At 36.3% G+C, this 14,118-nt stretch overlaps 1 protein-coding gene across 1 annotated transcript; it reads left to right on the forward strand.

Annotated features, from left to right (window-relative positions):
- The first annotated feature begins 9,809 nt into the window (after positions 1 to 9,809).
- LOC107648490 (zinc finger BED domain-containing protein RICESLEEPER 2-like) lies at positions 9,810 to 12,661 on the forward strand. Its single transcript, XM_016352337.2, has 4 exons — positions 9,810 to 10,071; positions 10,548 to 10,807; positions 11,032 to 11,883; positions 12,533 to 12,661. The coding sequence occupies exons 1-4, from the start codon at positions 9,810 to 9,812 to the stop codon at positions 12,659 to 12,661; spliced, it is 1,503 nt and encodes a 500-aa protein (XP_016207823.2).
- Positions 12,662 to 14,118: the final 1,457 nt, after the last annotated feature.

The following is a 14,118-nucleotide window of genomic DNA, read 5'->3' on the forward strand; positions in this document are numbered from 1 at the left end:
TTTAGAGGAGTTGATTACACTGTGTATGAGTCTAAGCCGCAGACATTCTATGCAAAATGCAAAGGGTATGGTGCAGGGTGCGATTGGCTTATCCGAACTAGCTTGATTCGAAAGAAAGGTTGTTGGGAGATCAAGAGTTACAATGGCAAACACACGTGCACCATGGGGATGATTTCACAAGATCATGCCAAAGGGACTCAGACACAATTGCAGATACTATTAGGCCGTTGATTGAAGAAGATTCATCGATAAAGATGTAGTCTATTATTGCAGAAATTCAATCCAAATTCAACTACACTGTAAGCTACTGCAAGGTTTAGTTGGCAAAGTAGAAATCTATTAGAAAAATTTTCGGTGATTAGGAAGTTTCTTAATAGACTCTGCCAGTATGGTTGAAAGCAATAACTGCAAAGATGTCGAGGTCTCGTGTTCAAATAAAAACGCTCCCTGTTTATCGTGAGAGTGAGGAGGTTCAAGGTGTAAGAGTTCTCAATTGCGTGTTTTGGAGCTTCTATCTGTGTATTGCAGCATTTAGACACTGCAAGTCATTGGTGCAGGTTGACAGCACATACTTGCATGGAAAACATAAACGTGTGCATTTCTGGCCTCCATCGTTCTACCAAAGTACTCAACAGTGCAGAATGTCCTTTCATTTCGTCTACTCGCAAAACGTGGTGAAACTTAGTTGCCGTTAGAGCCGCTGCCGCTATCTCGTTATAAGTTTCTGACGGATCAAGTTTTTTAGACAACAAATTTTTGATAGTCTACATCATAATAATAATAATAATAATAATAATAATAATAATAATAATAATAATAGAAGTAGTAGTAACAGTCGTACACAGTTACTAATAATAATAATATATTAATAATAAATGTTCTAACTAGTATTAACAATAGCAATTAATGATAATGCTTCAACAGTAACTATAACAGTAATTAAAAATATATTAAAAAAATTATCATAATAAGAATATAATAATAATATCATAATAACAATATATTATTATTATTATTATTATTATTATTATTATTATTATTATTATTCCAAATAATAATGCATTAACAAATTATTAATAATAATATATTAATAATAATAATTATAATCATAATAATAATGACCGTGGTTATAGGGTTTATGGTTCTGGTAACTAATAAAAATAATAACATTCTACTAATTATTGTTACTAATAATAATAACAACTTTAAAATAATAATAAAATAGTTTTACATTGATATTGATAGTGTATTTAAATTAAATTTTTGTTAAAATAAGAATATTAATATAATAAATATAATAATAATAAATATTTTTTTAAAAATTAGTATTAAAATTTCTTGGAACAAATAAGTTTCTGACCAATTTGACGTTAAAACCACGATGTTTTTTAAATGAACAGATACAAATAGGTTCTTGATTAATTTGATAATGATATGACATTTAACATATCAATTCATTAAGTTAATGTGCCAACTAAAAAATTTTCGTTATTTGTTAACGGTAGAAATGATGGAGGGGCAACATTGTCTCATAAAGAACTAGGTCAGGGGCGAAGTGTCTCTTTTTTTTTAGTAAGGGTTGTATATCTTTTATGAAAATAGACAGTAATCGAATTGAGTCTTTACTCTTAATTTACCTCCCATGATCACAAGTTATGGGCCTCCAATCACTGAGGTCTACTTGTACACATAAATGATAACTGCGAGTTTATGGTTTCGAATTTAGGATTTAAGGCGAGCAGAGTGTGGTGGTTTTATACGAACACACGAGGGAGAGTGGATAAGAGGATTCTATGTCAATTTGTGTTATTGTCAAGTCCTACATATAAAATTATGGAGTATATTTTATAGTTTAAAGATAGCATAGGACTTGAGAATGAGGAAGATACTTATTGAAATTGACAGTATGGAAGCATATAAGGAAATATGAATGGAAAAGGAGGGCAGCCAAAGCCACAACTCCCTACTGAAAAATATCCATAAACTGATTCAAAGACCTTGGAAGATTAAGATTCAACACTTGCCTAGAGATAATAACATATGTGCAAATTTGCTAGCTGAGCTCAACCTTAACAAGCAATTTGGTTTTGTTTTTATAGATCAATCTATAATAGAGCTTCAGGCTCTGTTCCTCCATGATGCTAATAGGATCTTAAGAACTAGCTAATTTTGTTTTTTGTTTTTTTAGCTTAGGCCTTGTTAGTGTACAAAAAAATTCAATTGCAAGTTAATTAGTGTTAATACAAAATTTGACAGAATAAGCGACTCGGCCATGATAAAAATTTGACCCACATAACAGATGAGTCGAGTGATGTACAGGTCGAATTGGTGCAAAAATTGTACACGGGTCAAATTATTTAAAACATGATGAATAGAAAACGTAGGTAAAAAACCTTGGTAAGTAAGATAGGAAAAGACATGAGGTGTTCAACTTGAGGAGCAAAGTCCTTCGTGGTTAAGGTAAGGTTAACACGAGAAAATGGGAGAAGCTAGATCGTGGGAGGAAAAGGTAATCTACAAGTTCATTTTGGTAGTCTATAAATAGAAGGAAGTTAGAAGAAAAAAGGGACTTTAATCTGAACACCTCATCATCATACAAAATTCGACAAAAATCTAAGTCACATTAACACCAAGGAGAATGTGGAGTGCAAGTACATGTGAGTGTCTGGAGTATACTTTTAATTTATTTTCTTTGTTTTCTTTTCTTTTATTTTCTTTGTTTTTCCTTTTCCTGTTAATTTATTTATTTTACTTTTCTTTGGGCATTTTTTTCTTTTTTTCAAGTATGTTGCTTTCTTTCAATTTCGATTTTATTTTCTTATTTTTTTAAAACTTTTATTTATTTCACGTACTTCTTTTTATTGCAATTCTTTACATTATTTGTCATAGTTTAATATTATTGAGCATTTTATACACTTTTTGATACAAACACTAAGTAATTTTGGGTCGAGCCCACTCTTTTTCAGAGGAGTTGTATCTATTCCCTGAGCTGAGATCTTGATACAAGTTTGATTCGATACTAGGGATGGTAAAAATTCCCAGCAGGGCGGGTACCCGTGGGATTTATCTGCCGGGGGGCGGATATGGGGGGAGTTTTGTACCTGCGGGAACGGAGACCTGTTTGTTATACGGGGAGGGGGCGGGGGCGGGAATAGAGGTCCCCGCCCTGTGGGGACCCGTATAATCCTTGTATTTATAAAAAGACAATAATAGCTCTGCCATATATATATATATATATATATATATATATATATATATATATATATATATATATATATATATATCAAAGTGAGGAGTTGAAAATCCCAAATTTCCAACCCTAGCCGTCACTCACACTCACACACTCTGAAGCTCGTTCTCCCTCTCCTCTGCACTCCTCTCCTCTCTTCTCACCACTACCAGTTACCACTGCCGTCCGCCATCTCCTACCCCCTCACTGCCGCCAACACGAAGCTCCTACCCTCTTCTTGCACGTCTGAGTCTCACTAGTCATCCCGTTCGCAATCGCAACATCGTTGTTGCATCTGGCCAGCCGAGGAGAACATCGCCGTCTCCGCCTGACCTAGTCGAGGAGAGCATCTTCGTCGCCGCCTGATCCAGCCGAGGCAGCAGCGCCAACATTGCTACAAAGCCCCTTCACCAACCTTTGCATCTTTGCCTCTCCGCGTCTTCTCGTCTTCACGTCTTTGCCTCTTCGCCTTGTCTCCGATCTTCACCGTCAGCTCAGCTGCTCTTCCTCCCGGTAAGTTTTGTGAACTACCATTTAAATTGATTCAGTTGTGGTTTTAGGATTCATCTATCATATTATCTTTGTAATTTTAATTTTCTTTGCAGAATTAGTACTGATTTATTTTAATTTGCTTTGAAGAATTTGTTAATTTTATTTTTCTTTGAAGAACTTGTTAATTTTCTTTGAAGAACTTGTTCTGATTTATCTTAATTTGATTTGAAGAACTTTTTAATTTTAATTTTCTTCGAAGAACTTATTAATTTGCTTTGAAGAAATGGTTCTAATTTATCTTAACTTGTTTTGAAGAACTTGTTAATTTGATTTTGCTTTGAAGAACTTATTCTGATTTATCTTAATTTGCTTTGAAAAACTTGTTAATGTTAATTTGTTTTGAAGAACTTGTTAATTTGCTTTGAAGAACTTGTTCTGATTTATTTTAATATGCTTTGAACAACTTGTTAATTTTAATTTACTTTAAAGAACTTGTTAATTATTATAGTATTATTTCTGACTCTGATTATTCCTCATTTTGATTCTGTTCATTACAATTTATATTTCTGTGATTTATGTGATTTGATTTTTGTGATTTCTTTGAAGTTTTATGAGTCCTGTGATTTGTGATTTTTTGTTTGATGTAGAATTCAAATAAATCAGAATTTACCATCACTACCATCACAGGATGAAAGAAGGCTTGAGAATTATGTTTTTTAGTTTTTGAATATGTTTGGTTGTTTTAATGTTTTATAAATATATTTAGTAGAGATGATTGTTGTTTATTGCTCTTTTTAAGTATTTGGAGACAATAAAAAATATGTTTATAATAACAATTGGGAATGATCTTTATCTTTTTTTTTTCTATTTTTTCTATTTTTTCATTTTTTTCGATGTTTATTATTTTTTATAAAAATCCGTGAATATCCGTGGAGACCTCGGTCCCCGACGGATTTGGGGTCCCCATTACCCATCACGGAGACGGGACAGGTTTTGGAGGCGGGGGGCATGTTCCCTCCCCATGGGGACCCGTTGCCATCCCTATTCGACACCCTGTTGAGGTTACCAAAAATTAAGTGAAACACATTGGCATGCCCAGTAGGACACTAGGTTAAGTAACGTGTCAAACTTTGCATGTAAATTACGCAGTGACAAATTAATAATGTCTGATAAAGCCTCTATTTTGACTGATATATCGAATAATGATACTGGAAAACATACAAGAGGCCCAGAGACAAAGGCCGCTCTACAAGTGAGTACCTTAGGTCGAAGGACAATTCCTATAATCACAGAAGGAATCCCTTCGACAATGGCTACTACATGGCCTCTATATGGATTGCCTCCAAATTATTTTCCACCATTGAAAAATCTCAACATGGGATATATAGGTTGGTGCACGAAACTGACTCCGCATGTTTCGCAGAGATAGACCGGCAAGTATATCGGGTCGTCCAAGTAATACCTCGGGTGAGTGGGGGTCGATCCCACGGAGATTGTTGGTTTGAGCAAGAAGTGGTTATCTTACAGATCTTAGTTAGGAGGATAGAAAATATAGTTTGTCACGGAAAAACACATGAAACAGATAAATAAATAAAACGTTACTAGATAGGTGTGAAATCAATGGTATGAGAACGGTTGAGGCTTCGGAGATACTTTGTCTTTCCGGATTAACTTTTCTTACTGTCTTCTTCAATAACTTTCTGATTCCTTCAATAGCAGCCATAAGTGATTAACTCATGTCCTCTCATCAAGTTAACATCCTCCACTGCAGCAACCCACCATGTTTAAGTGACGCATGTCTTCTCATCAAGCCACCTCTAGGTTTTTCTCACTGTAGCAGAAGATAAAGCTCTAAGCAATCCACTCCCCTTCACGATCCTACTCAAGGTGCCACAGACAAGGCAGATCTTTTAGATCAGAAAGTGTTGCTTCTCTGACTCTAGTCTTAACGCCACAGAGACCTCACTTAACCACGGTCAACGGAATTTTATGTCACATATCCAAAGTTGTCCAGGTACTCTATTGGAATCCGCAATGTAATCTCTAGCTTTGGTTCAACGCTATCCGGGTCAGGACTCGCACGGAACCCATGTAGAACAAGGATGATTGTCACGGGTCACCCTCAATTCATAAGATGAAGAACGAGGTTGCATAAGAGAATAGAATCAGACATATTGAACTAGAACAGTAATATTATTAATCCATGAAACTTAGCAGAGCTCCTAACCTTAACCTTAGGAGGTTAGTGACTCATACTGTACAAAGTGATGATGAATTCGAATGGAGGAGGAAGAAGATGAGGCAGAAGATCCTAAACAAGGGTGATCTTCTCCTATATATAATAACCTAATAACTAAGGATTACAGAAATATGATAGACTTGACTTATAGTGCGAAAATCCACTTTTTGGGCCTACTTGGTGAGTGTTTGGGATAAGCCAAGGGTGTCTCCACGTGCTAGAACTCCTTAGAGGCATTGAACGCTGGCTTAGGACTCCTTTTTGGGCGTTGGGCGCCAAGAATGAGGCTAGTGGCTGGTGTTGAATGCCAGTTTTGGGCTTTCATTTTTGAAACAAAGTATGGACTATTATATATTTATGGAAAGCCTTGGATGTTAGCTTTTCATAGCCATTGAGAGTGTACAATTTGGACTTTTTTAGCTCCAGAAAAGCTCCTTTGAGAGCACAGAGGTCAGATCCTGACAGCATCTGCAGTGCTTTCTCTATCTCTGAATCAAACTTTTGCTCAAGCTCCTCAATTTTTGCCAGAAAATACCTGAAATCACCATAAAACACACAAACTCAAAATAGAATCCAAAAATGTGAATTTAGCACTAAAACCTATGAAAACATAATAAAACTTAAACAAAATATAATGAAAACTATATGAAAATGATGCTAAAAAGCGTATAAAATATCCGCTTATCAGAACACCAAACTTAAACTATTGCTTGTCCCCAAGCAACCAAAAACAAAGTAGGATAAAAAGAAGAGAATGATACAATAAATCTCAGAGTTCTCAATGAAGCTCAGTTTCAATTAGATGAGAGGGACTAGTAGCTTTTTGCTTCTGAATAGTTTTGGCATTTCACTTTCCTTTGAAGCTCAAAATAGTTGGCATCTTTAGGAATTCAGAATCCAGATGATATTATTGACCCTCCTAGTTCAGTTCTTTTTTTATTCTTGAACACATCTTCTTTAGAGTCTTGGCCGTGACCCTAAGCGCTATGTTTTCCAGTATTACCACCGGATACATAAACGCCACAGACATTTAACTGGGTGAACTTTTTCGGATTGTGATTCAGCTTTGATAGAATCCCCAGCCAGTGGTGTCCAGAGTTCTTAAGCACACTTTTTTGCCTTGGATCACAACTTTAACTGCTCAGTCTCAAGTTTTTCACTTGACACCTTCACACCACAAGCATATAGTTAGGGGGAGGAGTTCAATTGAACTGTTTAGGCCAAGATTGTGTTTCTTTTAGGCCCTCCTAACCATTGATGCTCAAAGCCTTGGATCCTTGCTCTTGCCTTTTGGTTTAAAGAGCTATTGGATTTTTCTTTTTCTTTCTTTTTCTATTTTTTTGCAATTTTTTTTGAAATATATATATATATATATATATATATATATATATATTTTTTTTTTTTTTCTTTTATTGCTTTTTGCTTTTTGCTACTTTTTCTTGCTTCAAGAATCAATTTTTTTATTTTTCAGATTACCAATAATATTTCACTTTCATCATCATTCTTTCAAGAGCCAATATTCTTTAACTCCAACATCAAATATGCACTGTTCATTCATGCATTCAGAAAACAAAAGCAATGCCACCACATCAAGATAATTGAATTATTCTTAATATATAACTCGAAATTTAAGTATCTCAATGTTCTTTTTCAAATAAAATTTTCTTTTGAGCAAGGTGAGAGATATATAAAATATTTCATAGCCTTAAGACATAAAGATGATCATGCACTAGAAATAGATAATGAGATAAAATACATGGAAAACAGATAAATGACATAAGAAAACAGGAGATAAAAGGAACGGATCCACCTTAGTGATGGCAACTGCTGCTCCCTCTGGAGAAGCCAATGGACCGCTTGATCTCTTCTATATCACGCCCCTGCCTCTGTTGTTCTTCCCTCATGGCTCTTTGATCTTTTCTCATTTCATGGAGGATGGTGGAGTGCTCTTGGTGTCCCATCCTCAGCTGATACATGTTGAAGCTCAATTCTCCTAGAGAAGTATGCAATTGGTCCCAATAACCTTGGGGAGGAAATGCATCCCTTGAGGCATCTCAGGGATTTCTTGTTGAGGCGGCTCCACATGCTCTTGCTGTGGTTCATGTGCCGACTCTCTAACATGCTCCATCCTTCTTTTAGTGATGGGATTGTCCCCTTCAATGGGATGTCCCCTTCTATGACAATTCCATCTGAATTGCATAAGTGACATATGAGGTAAGGGAAGTGGAGGCAAGTGCCTTTCCCTTCTTCTTCCTTGAGGTTTCACCAGTCTTTGGTGCCATACTTAGGAGTGATAGAAGTCAAAAAGCAAAGCTTTTGCAATACCAAACTTAAGAGGTTTGCTCATCCCTGAGCAAATATGAACAATGGGAAAGAAGAGAGTAGAAGAAGAAGAAAGAGGTAGAGATGGAGGGAGGAAAGGGAAGGGGCGAATGATAGGTGGGGTAGGTGTAGAATCTGTGGGATCCACTGATCCTGAGAGGCTAGGGAATTCGAATTCTCTGCCCCCTTGTGGGCATTGAACGCCCAGCTTCTCCTCCTTGGCTGGGGTTCAACGCCAGCTTCCTGCTCCATATATGGCGTTGAACGCCCTTGAGGGTCTCCCATCCTGGCGTTCAACGCCAGGTCTTTGCTCCCTGGCTGGCGTTGAACGCCAGCTTCTTGCTCTATTGTGGGCATTGAACACCTTCTAGGGACTCCTCCCTTGGCATTCAACGCCAGCTTCTTCACCTATTGGGGGCATTGAACGCCCCCTTGCCTCCTTGTCTGGCGTTCAACGCCAGCAAGGGATCTACTCCAGGGTGTTCTGTTTCCATCTCTGAACGTCTTTGTCTCTGTTCTAACTACTACACATGATCACAAATATTAAAAAGCAAGGGAAAACTAAAGGAATTAAACTGAAATGAACTCAAATGAAAATAAAGAAAAATAAAAGTACTCTACTCATGGTTGGGTTGCCTCCCAACAAGCACTTCTTTACCGTCATTAGCTTGACGGACAGCTCCTTTCAAGGAGGAAGGTAGTTATAGAGGATTAAATTCTTACTCCTTACTGGTAGGGGTGGAAATAGGCCAGGCAGCCTGCCAGGGGCCTGCAGCCTGGTCTGTGTTTAGCCTGGCCTGATAGGAAATAGGCCCAGGCTCAGGCTATTAAAAAAGCCTATATTCTTTAAAAGGCCAGGCCTAGGCTTTTGAAATAGCATGTTGGGCCTGTCAGGCCGGCCTGAGCCTGCAATTATATATATACTAATAAAAATGCTATGGGAAGAAATTGAACTTGGGTCTTCTAACTTATGAAAATACCTTTATCCATTCAGCCATTTGTCTCTTTAATTATATAGGTGTATTTTTATTTTCTTAATATCTTTAATCTTTGATGTTGGAATATCAAAAGTCAATTAAATAAAATAATTCTAAAAACTTTCCCTCCACACTAATAAAGAAATACACATTAACACGGTCATTTTCTTTTCTCTTCTCCAATTTACATGCTCCTACCAGCTACCAGCTACCAATCTATCATCCTCTTCATCTTCTCTTCCATTGACTGTATGCACTTCTTCTTCTTTCTCATGTCATTATTTTTTATTTTATTATTTTTTATATTTATTGTTATAATGTTAATTATTTTTCATCAATTAGGATTTTATTCTGTCAAAGATCTTCTTTAAGTTTGATTTTTTTGTTTGTGTTGTGATATTATTTCTACTTTTTTGAACATAAAATTTTATCAATTTTTTTCTTCATTAAAAGGTTCTTACTTTATGCCATTGATATGATGAAAGCAAAAGAAATCATGAGATAATATTGTCTGTTAATTTATGTTTAGGTATTATAATAAGCTTTAGAAATGGCTGAATCTGTAACTCCAAGTAATCCATTGGCAAATTCTATTTCTTTAAATGGAGAAGAAATTAATCCGTCAGTACCAACAATGCCAACAACAGATACTGACATTGCACCAACACACACAACAACTATTACAAATCAACCAGTCACTGATGAACATGGTAGTAATGAAACTATTGTTACAAAAAAAGGAAGAAGACTTCACCAATTTGGGACAATTTTGATCAAGTTGAAAGTTCTGAAGGTACAAAAGCTATTTGCAAGTATTGCAAATCAGTGTTTTCTTACGCTGGAAAAGGAGTTAGTACTTCACATTTATGGAGGCATTCTAATAGTTGCTTACAAAGGATATTGCATGTTGCTGCACAAAAGAAGCAACCATTGATTCCATTTTAACCTTCCAATTCAAGTGTTAATCCCTTTGTGACACCAGGTGCAAGATATTCTCAAGAGAAGATGAGACAAATAATTGCTACAGCAATTATGGTTCATGAGCATCCTTTCAGCATTGTTGAGGATGAAGTTTGGATGTGGGGCTTCTAATATGCCAATTCTGAATTTCATAAAATTTCTCGCAAAACTGCTCGAAGTGATTGCTTGGCAATATATGAGGCTGAAAAGAAACAACTGAAGGCTTTGTTACAAGGTGTTAGAAAGATAAGTTTGACAACTGACATGTGGAGATCAAGCCATCAAATTGTTGAATATATGGTTATCACAGGTCACTTTATTGATGCAGGATGGAATCTTCAAAAAAGAATTTTGAGTTTTGTTCAGGTACCTGCTCCTAGACGTGGCATTGATGTTGCGGATGCTATTTTCAAGTGTTTGAAGACTTGGGGAATTGAAAACAAAGTCTTCTCAGTATCTGTTGACAATGCTTCCTATAATGATTCATGTCTAAGGGCTCTTAAGGATACTATTTCAGATAACAACTCATTACCTGTTGGTGGTAGTTTGTTTCATGTTAGGTGCTGTGCACACATTCTGAATTTGTTGGTACAAGATGGGCTAGGTAAAATTAAAGGTATTATTCATAAAGTTCGTGAGAGTGTCAAGTATGTCAATTTTAATGATTCAAGATTTAAAATATTTGTTGAGATTGCTGAAAACAAGCGTTTGAAGGAGAAAAAACTCATCATTGATTGTCCCACAAGATGGAATTCTACTTACAACATGTTATCTGTGGCTTTGAAGTTTAAATCTATGTTCCTGTGTATAAGGAAAGAGAACCTCACTACAATTACGAACCATCATCAGAGGATTGGAGGAAAGTTGAGAAGATTTACAAACTTTTAAAAGTTTTTAATCTTGCTACTCATGTCATTTCTGGTAGTGAGTATCCTACTGCAAACTTGTACCTTCCTGAAGTTTGGAGAGTGAAACAAGTAATTGATGATGCTATTGAAGATAGAGATTCCTTCATGAGAGAAATGGCAACCTCAATGAAAGAAAAGTTTGACAAATATTGGGGAGAATGCAATATGGTAATGTCTCTTGCTTGTGTTTTGGATCCTAGGTGCAAATTACATGTTATTAAATTCTGTTTTCCTTTAATTTACAAACCTGAATATGTGGCTACTGAAAATGTTGAAAAAGTGAAGAATACATTGCAAGAAATGTATGATGAATATGCTGAAAAGTGTCATGGTGAGACAATAATAAGTGGAGTTAATACTAATAGTCTAATTGCTTCTTCTAACGTGGTTAGTTCTGAAATTAGTGGAATTGATGAAATGTTGAATATGGTTCGAGAAAAAGAAGCCATTCATCCAACAAAATCAGAATTAGAAGTTTATCTTGATGAGAGTGCTTACATTCCTGAAGGCAATTCTAAGTCTTTTAGTGCTTTGGAGTGGTGGAAAAATAATAGCTTGAAATTCAAGGTTTTATCTAAAATGGCAGCGGACATACTAGCAATTCCTGTATCAACCGTGGCTTCAGAGTCTTCATTTAGTGCTGGAGGAAGAGTTATTGATGAATATCGTTCTCGACTAAATCAAGAGTCTATTGAAGCTCTCATTTGTGGAGGAGATTGGCTTCGGAACAAGTATGGTTTGAAGAAAAAACCAAAGGTAAAAATCAACTTTCTAATATTTCTCTTTTTGACTAAGTATCTATGTTATAGAAAATATTTTCTCTTTTTAAATGTGAAAACATTGTTATTGGTATGATGTGAGTAATTAGAATAATAAAGTTAAACTTTCATGATATATGACTAAGTATTTGTTGCATTTATATTATTTAAAAATCTAATGATATGTGTATGTTTGCTTTTTTTTTTAAGGTGTTGGAACATGAAGATTAAATCGCTTGCAAGCTTAGAGGGTTAATCGATTAATTGGCCAACATTTCCTTTACTGTATTTTGATTTAAATAGTTATTAGCTTTTATTTGATATTATGTTTAGTTGGTTTGTTACAACTCTTGATATTGATGAACTCTTTTATTTTGATATGTTACATATTTTAGAAGTAGTCAAGTGGAAATATATTCATATATATTATCTTTTTTTAATTAATAGTAGTTATTTATTGATATTTTGTCTTTATTTTGTATCAATATTATTCATAAATTTATTATTTTATATTTTATAATTTTAAAAATTAAATTATATCTTAAATTTAATTATTATTTAAAAAAAACAGGCCTATTAACAGGCTTCAGGCCAGGTCAGATTTAACAACAGGCCAGGCTTAATACTCATTAAAAAGCCTATACTAGGTTACAGGCCAGGCTAAGGCCAATATACTCTATTACAGGCCTGGCCTGTTAAGACTAAAGCCTGACCTGGCCTGGCCTGTTTCCACCCCTACTTACTGGGAGCGTCCTTTCTGTGATCTTATAGATTAGCTTAATACGCTCAAGAGACAGGATCTTGTTTACTGCATGAGGCAGGGTTGGGCTTGCAGCAATATGCTGGTATCCCTTAGTGCCATTTCCCTCTTCCATGGTGAATACTACCATCTTCCATGGTGAAAAGCCTTCAGTAGGGATATTTTTATTTTTCCAGCCCCTAAGCATCTTTTTTTTGGGCCTTCCTCCTTGGTGGATAGTGTACATCCAATACCAAACTTATGTTTGGTCTTAGGAGGGATTGAATTGGTTTCAATCAAAGGGGGAGGCTTAGATACTGAATGCTGTATGTAAGTACCTTCCTTGTCAAGAGGTAGTAGAGGTTTAAAAACCTGGAACACCATCCAGTCCTCTTTCAACCTTAGCACCATTTCTCCTCTCTTGACCTTAATAAGGGAGTTACTTGTGTATTCTCCCTTGTCAAGTATCACAGAGTCTACTAGGAGGAATAACTCTCCAACCTTGCCAAGGGTTTTCTCCACTAGCCCAATTGGCTGCCTTAGGGACTGGTCAGTCCTTTGCAAGGTAATCCTGTTTTCTTGTGTCTCTTAGATTTTCAGCTTCTTCATCACAGATGAAGGTATCAGACTTAGACTTAAGCCAAGATCATACAGGGCCTTGTCAAAAGTGATCTTTCTAATAGGACATAGGAGCTGAAAGCTCCTTGTGTTTGGCATCTTTTTTAGTAGTTCATTCTGGACTAAGGCACTGTACTCTTTGGTCAGTACCACAGTCTCATCTCCCCTTAGACTCTTCTTTTAAAAAAGAATTCCTTTTAAACAGGTCGTATAGGGGGTCTTCTTTACCAATACCTCTGCAAAAGAGATATTGACTTGCAGCTTCTTGAATGCTGCTAGGAAATGAGCCAGTTGCTCATCTTCTGGTTCTTTTTGCATGGCTAGGAAAAGTAGCTCTTGAGGCTCTTTCACCTCTGCAAGGCCATGCTCTGTGGTAATCACAGGCTCCTCTTGCACACCCAGAGAAGAATCAACTTGAGGTTCCTTCTCTTCTGTAGGGGCGTGCTCAATGGCATTCTCAGGATCCTCCTGGTCCTTGATTGCCTTTAGTCCCTCAGTAGCAGGCTCCTGAGGTTTGGCCTCCTTGGTGAAGACTACTGTTCCACCTTCTTTTAAGGTCTCCTTCCCAGAGAGCATCAGGCTTTCTATGAAGGCCCTATAGGGATGCACCTCTTCAAACAACTTAGTAAGAGGAATATTAACCTGCTCAGGTGTCCATTGGTCGTGGGTGCGAGTGTCTCCTTGAGGGTAGTTACCACTCATATCACTAGGAGCATTATAAATCTCAGCAGGGGGTGCGGCTTCAGCCTCCATGTCTAGAACTTCTGTTCTAGCTGGGGTCTCCTCACAAGAGTATAAGTGTTGGTTATTGGTAACTATCTCAATGAGCTCATCTGCCTCTTCGTGTGTCTCTATAAAGTACAAAGAACCGCCTGC

This window comes from Arachis ipaensis, chromosome B1, assembly GCF_059453495.1.
Source record: "Arachis ipaensis isolate K30076 ecotype BB chromosome B1, ASM5945349v1, whole genome shotgun sequence".
Lineage (NCBI taxonomy): Eukaryota > Viridiplantae > Streptophyta > Magnoliopsida > Fabales > Fabaceae > Arachis > Arachis ipaensis.